The sequence below is a fragment of the Pelmatolapia mariae genome, linkage group LG13, assembly GCF_036321145.2.
Source record: "Pelmatolapia mariae isolate MD_Pm_ZW linkage group LG13, Pm_UMD_F_2, whole genome shotgun sequence".
NCBI lineage: Eukaryota > Metazoa > Chordata > Actinopteri > Cichliformes > Cichlidae > Pelmatolapia > Pelmatolapia mariae.
In genome coordinates this window covers 11,700,216-11,716,951 of record NC_086238.1, presented here as the reverse complement: position 1 = coordinate 11,716,951, position 16,736 = coordinate 11,700,216, and the positions used below count along the sequence as shown (strand labels likewise).

The 16,736-nt window shown below is 44.6% G+C and overlaps 1 protein-coding gene across 1 annotated transcript in view; it reads left to right on the top strand.

Moving 5' to 3' along the window:
* LOC134640418 (ATP-binding cassette sub-family C member 2-like) overlaps positions 1-16,736 on the top strand; it is a 42,138-nt gene that overhangs the window by 4,096 nt on the left and 21,306 nt on the right. The window contains exons 3-13 of the mRNA XM_063492214.1: positions 8,858-8,998; positions 9,080-9,217; positions 9,401-9,523; positions 9,614-9,669; positions 9,755-10,010; positions 10,163-10,341; positions 12,401-12,578; positions 15,325-15,579; positions 16,076-16,141; positions 16,314-16,451; positions 16,530-16,676. Coding sequence (XP_063348284.1) covers positions 8,858-8,998; positions 9,080-9,217; positions 9,401-9,523; positions 9,614-9,669; positions 9,755-10,010; positions 10,163-10,341; positions 12,401-12,578; positions 15,325-15,579; positions 16,076-16,141; positions 16,314-16,451; positions 16,530-16,676 — 1,677 coding nt within the window. The remainder of the gene's footprint in view (positions 1-8,857; positions 8,999-9,079; positions 9,218-9,400; positions 9,524-9,613; positions 9,670-9,754; positions 10,011-10,162; positions 10,342-12,400; positions 12,579-15,324; positions 15,580-16,075; positions 16,142-16,313; positions 16,452-16,529; positions 16,677-16,736) is intronic.

Sequence of the window (16,736 nt, the reverse complement as noted above, 5' to 3'; positions counted from 1 at the left end):
CTCTCCAATGTAGAGGTCTGGGCATTCCTCGCTGTCTGTCTTTCTTATCCTCCCTAACACCAGCTAGGGAGGATAAGAAAGACAGACACAACATTGTCATTCCCTGTGTAGCCGGTGTATCAGAGAAACTCAGGAGAGTTTTGTCATGGTCCGCAGCCCGGTGTCCGAGGAGCTGACAGGATGCCCACGCCCACGGGTGTGGCTGTTAACTCCACACGTCCCACATCCCATCCCAGGCGATTATCAGGTGGACTGTTTGATCCAGCCCAGCCAGCTGCTCCACGCCAGTTCGTTAGTCGTCTCACAGCAGTAACAGCTCGGCGTGTTTTTGAGCCACCTGCCTGTCCACCTGCCCGTCTGGAGTTTGGATCGCCTCCGGCACCAATCACCTCAACTTTCCTGGAGCTCCCCCGCGGACCCTCACCCCTCCCTCCGGCTTCCACGGCCCCGCTTTGACTGTAAGACTCATACTCTCCCCCACGTATGCTCCTGTTTTCCCGCTCCCCAGTAATTCTCTTTCTGTTGCAGCCTCCCGCAGTCCCGATTACGGCGTTCCTGCGTCACTCATCTCCTGGTCCCTTGGTTTTTCTAGTTTCTTGTGTGTTTTCCTTTGACCCTTCCGGGACACCTTTAGTTGAAATAAAGTTTAATTTTTCGTACTCCTGTGCGTGTTGTCTCTGCGTCTGGGTCCAGCTTGTGCACTGAACTTCGGTTCATGACAGTACGGACTGGCCAGGATGGACCCAGCAGATCCAATACGTTCCGCCATCAATAAACAGGGTGCTATTCTCGGTCGTCACGATCAGCTGCTCCAATCACTCCAAGACCAATACCAGGAGCTTAGTGACACTCAGGATCAGCTGCGGGCCAAGCAGCCCGACCCTGTGCACCGCAACGTTTCACCTCCGCCGCTGGAACCCTTCCACGGGGAGTTAGACCTGTGTGGAGGGTTCCTTTTCCAATGCTCCTTGTTCTTCAGCCGCATGCCGCACGCCTTCCCCACGGATGCTGCTATAATTTCCCACTTTGTGGGGCTGTTACGGGAATGAGCTTTAGCATGGGCTGAGGCTTATTTAACCTCTCACCCCATTCGTAGGTGCGATTATGATGTTTTTCTGGAGGAGTTCAAGGTGACGTTCTCTCCTCCGGTCTCGGAGGACGACGCCGCACAGAAATTGCAGGCGCTCCGTCAAGGGCGGCGCAGTGTTGCCGAGTATATAGTCGAGTTTCGTACCAGGGCGGTTGCCGTGGGTTGGCCCGATTCGGCCCTCCGTGGGGTCTTTTTACGCTCGCTAAATGAACAGATGAAAGACCAACTAGCGTTCCACGAGGAAACGAAATCCTTCGAGGAACTGGCTTCCCTCGCCCGCAGGATCGATAGACGCCTGCGGGAGAGGGATGCCGAGCGGCGGCTTAAGCCTTTAGGACCCGTATTGCGCCCCGAGTTTCGAGTTTCCTTGTCCCCACCCACAGCTGCGCGCGCGCAGAACGCGCGCGAGAAACTGGCTAAGAAGTTAGAATTATTGCTTACTCCGCTTGAACCTCCCATCCCCGCGTCTACGTTGAATAATCAGGTGTTTGCTTTTATCACTCACCAAACCGCGCCAGTACAGTTAGTCACATCAGGAAACCACAATGAGCTACTTTCCTTTTTCACTTTCCCCTCCCCTGACACCCCGCTTATCTTAGGTTACCCCTGGCTACAGAGACATAATCCTCACATTGATTGGGCCGGGAAAAGAATCACCAGCTGGAGTCTGTTTTGCCTGGCAAACTGCTTGAGGTCAGCCGTTCCCCCCGCCTCAGCGGAATGGATTCCAGTCCCGCCACGAGCACCAGACCTCTCTTCCATTCCCCCAGAATATCACGATTTACAGCAGGTGTTCAGTAAAGATAAGGCGCTCTCACTGCCACCTCACCGACCATATGACTGCGCCATTGAGTTACTCCCGGGAGCTCCGCTGCCCTCTAGCAGATTGTACAACCTGTCTTGTCCCGAAAGAGAAACTATGGTGAATTACATCCAAGAGTCGCTGGCAGCAGGAATAATCAGGCTGTCGTCCTCCCCCGTCGCTGCGGGTTTTTTCTTCGTGGGAAAAAAGGACGGGTCGCTCCGACCGCGCATGGATTACCGAGGTTTGAACGACATCACTGTTAAGAATAAATATCCCCTCCCACTAATCAACTCTGTTTTCGAATCACTCCAGGAGGCCACAGTTTTCACCAAGTTGGACCTGCGGAACGCCTATCATCTGGTTCGGATACGAGAGGGTGATGAATGGAAGACGGCCTTCAATACTCCGTTAGGGCACTTTGAATATCTGGTGATGCCGTTCGGTTTAACTAACGCCCCAGCGGTTTTTCAGGCCCTAGTCAATGACGTGTTACGGGACTTCCTGAACGTGTTTGTTTTTGTGTACCTGGATGATATTCTGGTTTTCTCCAGGACTCTCGAGGAGCATCACGTCCATGTGAGGAGTGTATTACAGCGGCTGCTCGAGAACAGACTGTACGTCAAGGCAGAGAAATGTGAGTTCCACGCTTCATCTATTTCCTTCTTGGGCTACATCCTAGCAGGTGGACAGGTGAAGACCGACCCAGTGAAGGTCAAAGCGGTGCTGGAGTGGCCGGTCCCGGAGTCACGGAAGAAGCTCCAAGGCTTCCTCGGGTTCGCAAACTTTTATCGCCGCTTCGTTCGGAACTACAGCCGAGTGGCCGCGCCTCTCACCCAGCTCACCTCATCTAAAGTACCTTTCACCTGGCCCCCAGAGGCCCACGCAGCCTTCATTAAATTAAAGCAATTATTCACATCCGCACCCGTTCTAACCCATCCTGACACTTCTAAGCAGTTTATCGTAGAGGTTGACGCGTCTGATGCCGGAGTTGGAGCAGTTCTCTCCCAGCGATCCGGGCCTCAAGGTAAACTCCTGCCCTGCGCCTACTTCTCGCGCCGACTCACCCCCATGGAGAGGAACTACAACATCGGCGACAGGGAGCTCCTGGCTATTAAGCTCGCCTTAGAGGAATGGCGCCACTGGTTGGAGGGGGCTGAACAGCCTTTCCTCATATGGACAGACCATAAGAATCTAATGTACCTCAGAACTGCCAAAAGGTTAAATCCACGCCAAGCCCGCTGGTCTCTATTCTTCACTCGCTTTAACTTCACTCTCTCCTACCGTCCAGGGTCACGGAATATCAAGCCCGACGCGCTCTCTCGTCAGTATTCCTCCGACAATGAAGCACCCTCTCCTGCCACCGTCCTACCCGCCGCCTGCGTGGTGGGCGCTCTCACCTGGGACGTTGAGGAGACCATTCACCAAGCTCTCCCAGGGGACCCTGATCCAGGTACCGGACCACCTGGGCGGCGCTTCGTGCCCGCTGCCGCCCGTGGGGCGGTCATTCACTGGATCCATACCGCACAGTTCTCGTGCCACCCAGGCGTGAGTAGAACGATACACCTCCTTAGAAGACATTTCTGGTGGAAGTCACTAATAAAGGACGTGAAGGCATATGTGTCTGCTTGTGCCGTCTGTGCGCGCAACAAGTCATCCACTAAGCACCCCGTAGGTCAGCTTCACCCGCTCACTACACCCCACCGGCCATGGTCTCACATCTCCCTTGATTTTGTTACCGGTCTCCCTAACTCCTCCGGAAAGTGTGTCGTTCTCACCGTCGTAGACAGGTTCTCTAAGGCCGCTCACTTCATCCCACTGGCAAAGCTGCCTTCTGCCGCTGAAACGGCCCAAACGTTGATTACCGATGTTTTTAGACTCCACGGAATTACCCTTGAAATTGTCTCCGATCGAGGTCCCCAGTTCTCCTCACAAGTGTGGAAGATCTTTTGCTCCATTCTAGGCGCTAGGGTCAATCTGAGCTCCGGTTACCACCCGCAGTCCAACGGACAGACCGAACGTCTAAATCAGGAGCTGGAGACCATGCTAAGGTGCGTAGCAAGTCAAAATCCCTCCTCTTGGGTCACTTACCTGCCCTGGGTGGAGTACGCCCATAACACTCTTACCTCATCCTCCACCGGTTTATCTCCATTCGAAGCGTCCCTCGGTTATCAGCCTCCGCTCTTTCCCGAAGAGGAACTAGCTCTCTCCGTACCATTAGCTCCACATCACCTCCGGCGCTGCCAACGAGTGTGGCGCAGCGTTCGCCGAGCCCTCCTTCGCGCAAAGGAACGGCACGCGCACTATGCCGATCGCCGCCGTGCCCCGGCCCCTGAATATCAGCCTGGACAGAAGGTCTGGTTGGCAGCTGGGAACATCTCGCTTCGGGGCTCGTCTCGGAAACTGGCTCCTCGCTTCATTGGGCCGTATGAGGTAGAACGCATCATCAATCCGGTGGCAGTCAGGCTCCAGCTTCCGGCCTCTTAGCGAGTGCATCCCACGTTCCATGTCTCTCAGATTAAACCGGCCCGCCACAGCCCTCTGTGCCCTCCTCCCGAGCCCCCTCCTCCCGCACGGCTCGTCGGCGGCCATCCGGCCTACGCGGTCCGGCGGATCTTGGATGCGCGCCGGCGCGGGCGGGGCTGGCAATATCTAGTGGACTGGGAGGGGTACGGCCCAGAGGACCGCCTCTGGGTCCCGCGCTCCTTCGTTCTGGATCCTTGTCTCATCTCTGCCTTCCATGCTTCTCTCCGCAGGCAGCAGTCCGGCCGGTCGCCTGGGGGCGACCCTTGAGGGGGGGGGACTGTCATGGTCCGCAGCCCGGTGTCCGAGGAGCTGACGGGATGCCCACGCCCACGGGTGTGGCTGTTAACTCCACACCTGCATCCCATCCCAGGCAATTATCAGGTGGACTGTTTGATCCAGCCCAGCCAGCTGCTCCACGCCAGTCCGTTAGTCGTCTCACAGCGGTAACAGCTCGGCGTGTTTTTGAGCCACCTGCCTGTCCACCTGCCCGTCTGGAGTTTGGATCGCCTCCGGCACCAATCACCTCAACTTTCCTGGAGCTCCCCCGCGGACCCTCACCCCTCCCTCCGGCTTCCACTGCCCCGCTTTGACTGTAAGACTCATACTCTCCCCCACGTATGCTGCTGTTTTCCCCGCTCCCCAGTAATTCTCTTCCTCTTTCTGTTGCAGCCTCCCGCAGTCCCGATTACTGCGTCCTTTGACCCTTCCGGGACACCTTTAGTTGAAATAAAGTTTAATTTTTCATACTCCTGTGCGTGTTGTCTCTGCGTCTGGGTCCAGCTTGTGCACTGAACTTCGGTTCATGACAAGTTTTCTCCAAGCACGACATCCCAGTGCATTTCAGACCCAGCAACACACTCAGACAAAAACTGGTTCACCAAAGACAAAACTCCAAAACACAAACTTAACAATGTGGTGTATGCTGTACAGTGTAGCGAGAAATGCCCAGACCTCTACATTGGAGAGACCAAACAGCCACTTCACAAGCGCATGGCACAACATAGAAGAGCCACCTCCACGGGACAAGACTCAGCAGTCCATCTGCATCTAAAGGACAAAGGTCACTCTTTCGAGGATGCCAATGTTCACATTTTGGACAGAGAGGACAGATGGTTTGAAAGAGGAGTGAAAGAAGCCATTTATGTCCACTGTGAGCGACCATCTTTGAACAGAGGCGGTGGCTTATGACACCAACTGTCTGCCATCTATAATCCAGTTTTGAGATCCCTTCCCAGATGCCTTAACGCCCACTCACACCCTGGGCCATCTGACCTCAGGAAATCACATGATAGGGTGGGGCCAGGTTTCACAATGAGCACACCCGAAACCCTGGCTGATTGTGACCCACTCCCGTTTTCACACCTTGGCTCATGTGATTAGGTAGAGGATCATCAGGGGGTTCTTTTGTCCCTCTTTGGGGGGATACTCCCACTGGGTTTAAATCTGGGACTCTCCACCATTTGACCTTAGAACTGAAGAAGCTTCTTGGATGAGAGGTGAAACCTCTTCAAGCAACTTACAGAAGTCCAGATGCTTTTCTTTCCAAGCTCCTTAGACTACGATGACCTGGATGACTGAGAACCTTCACAGACACTATCAGGACCTACACAAAAATGAGGCACATTGCCAATCTGCACGCTGTGTAGCAGTTTGCAAGTATGAAAAATTACAGTGCTTTAAAGGTTTTGTTTACCGTTACCACTAACATTTTCTGTGACTTTGCAGGGACCTTTGTAGAACTACGTAGAAGTACAAAGTTACCGTAGTCCTGATTGTAGAACTTTGAAGTTTTTCTCTCAGTGTTTGCTCAATGTGCTCATTCAATGTTCTTCATTCTATAAAGTTCTTGTCTCCCTCTTTCAAACTATTGTTTCTCATTCCCTGTTTTGTTTTGTTTTTATTTTGCTAGTCATTTGTCTCCTGTCTCTTGCATTTAGTTTTGCTTTCTTTTTAAGTTGTGCTTTGTTCCCCAGCTATGTCCATTTCCCTTCATTCTTATGTGTGGTTTTTATAACCTATTTCCTTTGTTCTTTGTCAGGTCATTTGTTAACCTGCCTTCAAGTGCTCCAAATTCTCTGAAAAAGCTTGATTTTTGCTGTTCATTTCCCCCTATGGACTGTAATCATCCTAATTAAAGATTAGTTTTCACTTTAATCTGAGGGTTTCTCAGTATTGCATTAACATTCCCCTCTTTCCACACTTCATGCTAGTTCACAAATGCATTTTCAAATACAGAAAAATAGCTACACAATGAAATACACAATCAATACATATATTACTCATTTTACAGACTGTGCAAACCTCTTTACAACTGCACCTATGGTTAGGCTTTTTCATTATTTTCCTATATTATTCTGATGCCTTGACTGCATGCTGAGGTGGCAATCCCAAACCCTACTCAAGTAAATTTAAATAAAAGTGTACGTTTTAAAAAAAACGGGGAAAAAGTACTTCTAAAACTACTTTTATTGCACCATGTTCATTCACTCTTGAGCTGCTGTAACATGAATCAAATTGCTGAATTGCCACCTCAGCATGTAGTCAAGTTCTATAGAGTCTTGCTAATGACCTACTACAGTGGTTCCACAATGAGTAGCACCTGATAAAATACATGGCCCTTAAAGTACCACCATTATGACCCACCCCATGCAGGAGACTCTGACAGCACTGAGCAGCTCCTTCAGTGGCAGGCTGCGGCACCCACGGTGTGGGACGGAGAGATTTCGCAGGTCTTTCCTCCCCACTGCTGTCAGACTCCACAACAAAGACTCCAACTGATCAAACACACACATCCACACATGTGCAATAACACTTAGTGCAATACTCTTTTTCCGACAAAGTTGTATTTTTACTCAGTTGTATAAAGCATCTGTATTCTATTTTTATCCTATTGTATATTTTATTCTATTTATTCTACTGTATATAGTATTTTATTCTATTCTGTACAGTTGTGTACAGTATTTTATTCTTATTGTACTCTAACTTTTGCACTGTCCACTTCCTGCTGTGACAAAACAAATTTCCCATGTGTGGGACTAATAAAGGTTATCTTATCTTATCTTATCTTATCTTATCTTTAAAGTACAGTAGCATAGGCCTATTTAACACCATATACAGTTTACGCGAGACAATTTTATTTCTTATGTGAATGTTATTTATTTTAACTGTCATAAACAGGATGTGACAAGTGATAATAATAACAACTGTACTGCATTAAAACATTCACAGCAGGTGGCATATCCAGTCTTTAAGTGATGAACCCTGCCTTCGGGTCAAAACTACTCTGCATTTATTAAGGCTGTTGTGTTTTTAACATGTTTAATGCTTTGTATCTTGTCCTACTTAATCTGAACAAGCCCCTAAAAAAAGGCAGTGATCACTGTCGACCTCTCTCGGTTTTTATTACCACTATTCATTTTAAAACTCAGTTTTTAAAACCTTACAATGTAACAACAGCCCAGCCCATGTAGCAGTATATTAATGACCAACCTCGTATTGTGAATGGATTATCTCAGTAGTTCCCCTGACTCACGTTTGGTCCATTTACATCATCCTGACATGTGATTGCATTTGTCCCTAAACACTGGGAAACCTCACGTTAACTTTTGTCGAGTTGAAAAAAGTTAGCGTTCATCCTCCAGCTTCACTGTGTTTATATTATGCTAACCATAGCTGTGTAGCTAGCCACCACATAGCACATCATTATATACCAGCTAGTCCAACTACAGTAACCATATAAATGTCACTGCTGTTTAGTTTCCTGTCGTCATTTATGTCGAAAGTGATAGGAGAGCTTTACGTTTTAATTTTTCAGAAATCCCTCAATCAGAACATGGTATATTATTCAGTCTTCAAAAAAATTTAGAGACTTCCCGCGCACCACTAGAGGGAGCCCATGTACCACCAGTGGTATGCGTACCACAGTTTGACAACCTATGACCTACTAAATTTTATTCAGATGTGTTGCAGCAGGGACACATGGAAAAATTTGGGAACACTGGCCCTCGAGGACTGGAATAATATGAAAAGAGAAATGTTTTTCCAAAGGTCAATGTAAGAAAAGAGTGTATACATTGAAACTAAAACACATATAGTGTAAATTCTCTGTTATGGTCAAAAACACCAAGAGGCCTGTCTCTGTGAGTTTATTATAAATGCATATACTGTGTATGAAATGTTCTAACATGGAAAGGACAAGTCATTTACAGCAAAAGGGCAAAGAGATGTGTCATTCCAGCGCTGCGTATTTTAAGCATCTGTTATCACTTCTCTAAAACCTTGAAGGAATGAAGGGAAAGAACTTAGTTTTAAGTATTTGTTATCACATGGTATAAACATAGTATTGGTTAAAAGTTTATGCAAATGATTATAAAAAGGTTTTTTTTTGCATAAAATAACATGATTTATTCTCCTGTCTGGTCTGTGTTTTCTTCCTTCAGCTTGTGGTGTCTCTGTTGTTCCTGACGGCCATAGCACACCTGGGAGTCACACTAGGAGAAGATTTTGGCCCAAACAGTGACCAATCTTCAAAAAATGCTGGTGTATACTACGCAAATCCAGTTTTATTTGCAGTCACATGGGTAAATAGAGCAAACTTTATATTTATTTATTTAAATTTGAAAGGATTTGTTTTTTATGTTGTGATGTGTCTTCTTTGTTAGATCCTTGTCCTGCTTTGCCATGAAGGATTAAGACGGGCAGGAGCAATAGACTCTGCCTCTCTTTTCCTCTTCTGGTTGCTCCTTGTAGTGTGTGACATCTTTCCTTTCCAGACCCTCCTACGAGAGGCTCTCAGACTGGTATGAGTGAAGACATTTGATCAAGTTGGATTTAAAGTAGAAGACAAATAGTAGATTTACTCAGACATGGTGCAATAATTTGATATGTTTGACTTTTAGCTCTCCATATGTTGCATAACACACCGTTTTCTGTTTTTTTCAGGACCCTTTAAAGTTTTTCTTTCTCTTATTTTTGGAAATTAGGGCGAGGTCCGTGATGTCCCACGTTTCAGCCTTTTCTACATTTCTTTTGGGCTTGAACTGATTGCACTAGTTCTTTCTACTGTGGCTGATATTCCCCCAGAAGCTAAAGACTTTATAAAAAAGGTACCCTTTATTTGTTATTGGTTTTGTTTGTTTGTTTTCAGAGGGCAAAGTTCATAAGGAGTCGGACGTTAATCTTGTTTTTATCCACAGAATCCTGAAGCAGGTGCAGCATTTTTGAGCAGAATTACTTTAAACTGGTTAAACAGGTAACATTAAAGTCAGTATAGTAGGAATCTTAACAAGCACCTACATATGTGCTCCATGTCTTCAAAGTTCTCATTGTTTTTACAGTATGGTTTTAAAAGGCTACAAACAACCTCTGGTTCAGGAGGACATGTGGGATCTGAATGAGAGTGATAACACTGCTTTCATCAATGAGCGTTTCCAGCATTTCATGAAGCCTGAGTTGGATGCAGCTAGGGTCCGCTTCCAGAACAAGATGAAAAAGAAATCAGCTAAAACCAGAGACAGTGCCCAGGAAGACCCACAGCAAAATGGGCTTTCCAGTGGTCTGGGGAAAGGAGTCAGTCAGGATGTACTAATGATGGTGAGAGCATTCAAACAAAAGCACTTCCACTCACATGTACACTATATTGAGCTACACTCCAAACGGATTTTACTAACACCACTAATCAACATCACTATGTTTTTTTTCTGAATAAATCTCATCAACTGTGCTTGAACGATCTGTTCCTTTAGGAGGAAAGGGGGAAGAGAGAAGATGAAAAGAAGAAAAAGGACAATAAGGAGGAAGAGAACTATCCCAATTCATGGCTGATTACCACCATTTACAAGACCTTTAAAAGGATTCTTATTGAATCTGTCTGCTTCAAACTTCTGCAGGATGTGTTAACCTTTGTCAGTCCTCAGCTTCTTAAGTGAGTAAGATATTACAGAACGTTACAGAAATAAAACAACAGATTTAAGAGAAGAACAATGTTGTGCTTGTACAATGTCGCTGGACTTAAACCAGCAACTCAGCTGTGTTGTACCCTGCAGTGGACTACAGTGGTCTCTTAATAGTTCACTGTTCTGACTTTCTGATGCATACTTTTCAAAAAGAAAAGGAAAGTATTGAACCCAGTTCTTTTTATTCTTCTACTGGACAGAGAAGATGCAGACTCAGAGTGGTCAAAGTATTTATAATCATTTTATTCAATATATTATCTTCCGGAAGAGAGATCCGCACGTTGGTAAGCATCTGCAGATCTGAAGCATTAGAAGCCTATAGCCTATATTATAGTCGGCTCCCTCCTCCTGTTATTTTGGTACTTACACGTCACACACAGTTTCGATCAAAACAACTTCTGCGCTACACTCTGCCGCTGGAGCTCTGCGCAAGACTTCCTGTTCTGCACAGTGTTCCAGTCTTGCTCAGCTATTTATGAATTTAACACACTTAATGAGTGAAAAGTGGCCTCCTAATATACTGGCCTGCATAAGACAAAATAATAAGAAAATAAGTACTAAAAATATATATATATTCCTTAACAAAAGGAAAGGAATTTATACAATTATCTGTCACAGATGTAACAGTTTTCCCAAATTTGGGTAAACATTTTTTTAAATCCATTTCGTTCTCTCTTAAGTTTTTTTTTTTGTTTTTAAATTCACTTGCAGTTACCTTGTAAAATCCTTTGTGTTAACTATTCACTATTGTCAGTCTGCGGGACCAGCACCCCAATACAGGAAGTCTGGGTCAGCTCTCTGTTTAAGAAGTTCTAATCGCTGGATGAGTATTACCCAGCAGGCAATGCAGAGTTCAGATGGGGCTGATGTGGCTGAGGGGGCTCGCCCAGCTTTAACGGTTTCAAAATCGTCTGTATGTCTTTCCTGCTTATCTGATAAAATCCGGGGACCTGAGTAGCCTTGTAGTCCTGGCCTCCGTCAGACACATAGTTACAGCGGCTCACCTCTTTATTGGTGCACTTGGTATTTAAGTGGGTTAGCTTTAGAGGGCTTGACAGTAGGCCTCAAAGGTATGTTATGTGTAAATGGCTGAAGTAACCTGTAAGAGCTATTTACATTAAAATGGGTTAATACTCAGATTTTTACCTGTACTGTTTCACAACGGGTTAAAAGGCGAATATCAGCAATTTAGACTTTAATTGTAGGAAATTTTAGTGAGTTAATGCTGAGTTTGTTCTTAACATTGGAGAGGACACAGGCACATCCAGCTCTGAAGATGTGTTTATCTCAGTGTTCTGTAGTCCTGGCCTCCGTCAGGCACAAAGTTCACTTTGAGATCCAATCTTCTGAACTGTTCATCTCACAGCAGACGAAGGGAAGAGCAAAGAATGCTTCTGGGCGCTCTCTTTTATACTCAGCCAAGTGCCTATTTGCCCCCCCTTCTCTCTCCTCCTATCTAGTCATTCAAACACATTGTTGACATAAGATCATCTGATGTCCAACCACACACTATCTATTTGATTTATCAAAGTTTACTTCAAAATCCCTTCATTACATTTTCTTCGTTATTCTTAACATAGAAAATCTCATGACATTTGAACATTTAAGACACATCCTCCACAGTGCTGACACCAATAGGTAAAGATCTAAGCTGGATCATGTCCACAGACACAAAATCTAGACTGTTTCACTACTCAAACTACATTTCTCATTTAACATATTGATCAACTTATATTTTGATTTATCTTGAAACAAAAATAAAAAATGATTAAAAAATGAGGATAAAAATAAAGATTAAAACTATAAATCACTTAAAGAAACTGGATGTCAAGCCTTTTCACCTTCTCTCCGATGTGATGAGAAGAAGGCAGGGGGTCTTTGATGTCTCTCTGTCCCTCATGTGTTGACACTAGTCATTCATAACCGATAACAGGAGTGGCAGGATGAAATGAGGAAACTGTTAGATAAGTGCTAAAGATGAAGCAGGAGATTAGCATGTTTTTTTTTCTTTTTTTCTGTTTTTCCTAGATTGATGATCTCGTTCACTCAGGACAAATCCAGATATGCCTGGGAGGGCTATTTGTATGCAGTGTTGCTGATGGTGGTGGCTCTGCTACAGTCTCTGACCCTACAGCAGTATTTCCAGCGCTGCCATGTGCTGGGGATGAAGGTTCGCACTGCACTTATGGCTGCTGTGTATAAAAAGGTAAAAACAAGAGTGACAGAACACCATTTATTGACATTGGTGTGAAAAAATAATCAAATGCTGTATAATATAATTTACTGTTACACATTAGAAGAAAAAAATTACTAGTCATAATTTTCTGCTTAAGTCAGTTGTCAGACCTTTCAGTTTTAAAGAACTTTTATCAGCACATACAGTGGCTTGCAAAAGTATTCGGCCCCCTTGAACTTTTCCACATTTTGTCACATTACAGCCACAAACATGAATCAATTTTTATTGGAATTCCACATGAAAGACCAATACAAAGTGGTGTACACGTGAGAAGTGGAACGAAAATCATACATGATTCCAAACATTTTTTACAAATAAATAACTGAGAAGTGGGGTGTGCATAATTATTCAGTCCCCTGAGTCAATACTTTGTAGAACCACCTTTTGCTGCAATTACAGCTGCCAGTCTTTTAGGGTATGTCTCTACCAGCTTTGCACATCTAGCGACTGAAATCCTTGCCCATTCTTCTTTGCTAAACAGCTCCAGCTCAGTCAGATTAGATGGACAGCGTTTGTGAACAGCAGTTTTCAGATCTTGCCACAGATTCTGGATTGGATTTAGATCTGGACTTTGACTGGGCCATTCTAACACATGGATATGTTTTGTTTTAAACCATTCCATTGTTGCCCTGGCTTTATGTTTAGGGTCGTTGTCCTGCTGAAAGGTGAACCTCCGCCCCAGTCTCAAGTCTTTTGCAGACTCCAAGAGGTTTTCTTCCAAGATTGCCCTGTATTTGGCTCCATCCATCTTCCCATCAACTCTGACCAGCTTCCCTGTCCCTGCTGAAGAGAAGCACCCCCAGAGCATGATGCTGCCACCACCATATTTGACAGTGGGGATGGTGTGTTCAGAGTGATGTGCAGTGTTAGTTTTCCGCCACACATAGCGTTTTGCATTTTGACCAAAAAGTTCCATTTTGGTCTCATCTGACCAGAGCACCTTCTTCCACATGTTTGCTGTGTCCCCCACATGGCTTGTGGCAAACTGCAAACGGGACTTCTTATGGTATTCTGTTAACAATGGCTTTCTTCTTGCCACTCTTCCATAAAGGCCAACTTTGTGCAGTGCACAACTAATAGTTGTCCTATGGACAGATTCCCCCACCTGAGCTGTAGATCTCTGCAGCTCGTCCAGAGTCACCATGGGCCTCTTGGCTGCATTTCTGATCAGCGCTCTCCTTGTTCGGCCTGTGAGTTTAGGTGGACGGCCTTGTCTTGGTAGGTTTACAGTTGTGCCATACTCCTTCCATTTCTGAATGATCGTTTGAAAAGTACTTCGTGGGATGTTCAAGGCTTGGGAAATCTTTTTGTAGCCTAAGCCTGCTTTAAATTTCTCAATAACTTTATCCCTGACCTGTCTGGTGTGTTCTTTGGACTTCATGGTGTTGTTGCTCCCAATATTCTCTTAGGCAACCTCTGAGGCCGTCACAGAGCAGCTGTATTTGTACTGACATTAGATTACACACAGGTGCACTGTATTTAGTCATTAGCAGTCATCAGGCAATGTCTACGGGCAACTGACTACACTCAGACCAAAGGGGGGCTGAATAATTACGCACACCCCACTTTGCAGTTTTTTATTTGTAAAAAATGTTTGGAATCATGTATGATTTTCGTTCCACTTCTCACGTGTACACCACTTTGTATTGGTCTTTCACATGGAATTCCAATAAAATTGATTCATGTTTGTGGCTGTAATGTGACAAAATGTGGGAAAGTTCAAGGGGGCCGAATACTTTTGCAAGCCACTGTACTTGTCACAGAAAAAACCTGTGTTAGTCTGTAGCTCTAGTTTCCATCAATACTTTTACGAATGATCTCAATGATTAATTTTGTGAGTTCTCAGTCACTAATGGTGAAAACCCTGATTGTATAGCCAATCAGAATACATAATTTTTGTTTTTATGACGTTTTATTAAGTTTTACCAAATCTTGGAAATCAGGAAATGAAGAAAATACTCCTTAGACATCAAAAACTATTTACATTATTTCTAAAAGAAAGTCAGCTGTGCTTTTTTTCCCCCCCAATATATAGAGTTAGAGTAGGGTAATGGGCTTTTTTTTAAGTGACATGAAGATCCATCTCCTGCTTTTCTTATATACAAAAACATACATCACCATCATCATCATCATCGTTTATTTATATAGCACTTTAAAAACACACAAGGCTGACCAAAGTGCTGAACAATAGAAACATAATAGATACCATAAGAATAATAAATACGATAAAATAATAAACATAGCGAAAACAATAAAATATAAGTAAATACAAGTCAGTCAACCACTGAGTCAAAAGCTAGTGAATAAAAATGCGTTTTCAATCTAGATTTAAAAACCAGCACTGATGTCGATTGCCTAATGTGAAGAGGAAGATTATTCCAAAGCTTAGGAGCCACAATAGAGAACGCTCGGTCTCCTCTCAGTTTCAGCCGTGATTTGGGGACTGAGAGCAACAGCTGCTCAGCTGACCGGAGCGAACGAGTGGGGACATAGGGCTTCAGCGAATCAGACATATATGCAGGTGCCAGACCATTTAAAGATTTAAAAACCAATAAAAGAACTTTAAAATGAATCCTAAATTCAATTGGAAGCCAGTGCAGGGAGGCCAGGACCGGAGTAAGAAAAAAATCAAGAAGAAATATCACTTATATGCTTCTCTTACTTAATTTTCACCCCACTTTATAATTAATATGCCCCTTTTTATTCCTTTTCTAAGGCATTAGTGGTGTCCAATGATACTCGTAAGGAGTCAACAGTAGGGGAAACACTGAACCTGATGTCAGCAGATGCCCAGCGCTTCAATGATGTGACCACCTCTATCCACCTGCTGTGGTCCTGCCCTCTGCAGATCATCATATCCATTGTTTTCCTGTGGCTGGAGTTAGGACCTTCTGTGTTGGCAGGACTGGGAGTCATGGTGTTAATAATTCCAACCAATGCACTGCTAGCAACCAAGGCCAGAAAACTCCAGGTCAGGGGAAATACTTGCCAAATCTTCTTTGCTTCTGTAAACCTCTGTGTGAGATTCTAAATCAAATAATCAAAATGAGATTAAATGGCAAATTTTAAAGTTTTATTCAAGATGTTTAACTAAAGTATTGCATTGACGGTTTAATAGATTTTGATACAGTCCCCCACTTTCAGAGGCTCAAAAGTAGTTGGACAATTGAGTGACATAGCATGCAGGCTCAGCCACGTGTCTCACAGTCAACATTCAGATTTGCTCTCATAGACCAGTCTCCCTTCTATAAAAAGACCCAAAATTTCTTTGGAGTTTAATAAATATTAACATTAATGTGAAGAAAGTAATCTCTGTAACTTTCAACATGCGATTCGTGCTGGTGAAAAAGTTACTTGTTTTTTTTTTTTTCAAATGAATTAGATAGAATAAATCGCTTTTCAAAACACTTTATTTAAGTATTGTCTTATTGCCTGTTTAACATGAGCTACATTGTGTCTCTTTTCAGATAGAGAACATGAAGTTTAAAGATAAGAGAATGAAAATCATGAATGAAATTCTAAATGGGATCAAGGTGAGCTCTTTTGTTCAGTGTATTCATGGTGTATGTAGATGCCTTCCTCACATCTAAGACTTTGATGCTTCATGAAACTGCAGAGACGTCATGAACAATAAGTGCTCTGCTGCCCCACCCTCCCTCCTGCCTCACTGCCTCCTCCCTGTCTTTTTCTTTTGTCTCCCACCAGATTCTGAAGCTGTATGCTTGGGAGCCATCCTTCCAGAAGCAGGTGGAAGACATTAGAGGGGAAGAACTAAAAGTCATGAAAAGGTTTACCTACCTACAGTCCATCTCCATCCTTATCTTCCACTGCAGTCCAGCTCTGGTGAGTTCTGTCAAGGAGCTTCACAGAGACTAGAATCAAATGGTAAACAAACTTTTCTTAAACTATCTGTTCTTGCAGGTTTCTCTGGCCACGTTTGCAGTATTTGTTAGTGTGAGCAACGATAATGTGTTAACTGCTGAGAGAGCTTTTACTTCCATCTCTCTCTTCAACATCCTCCGAGCTCCTCTTGCCATGCTGCCCATGCTCATTGCTTCCATTGTGCAAGTAAGTGAACAGACCTACATGAAGCACATGTATCAAGCCTGTGATAAAATCAAACTTAAC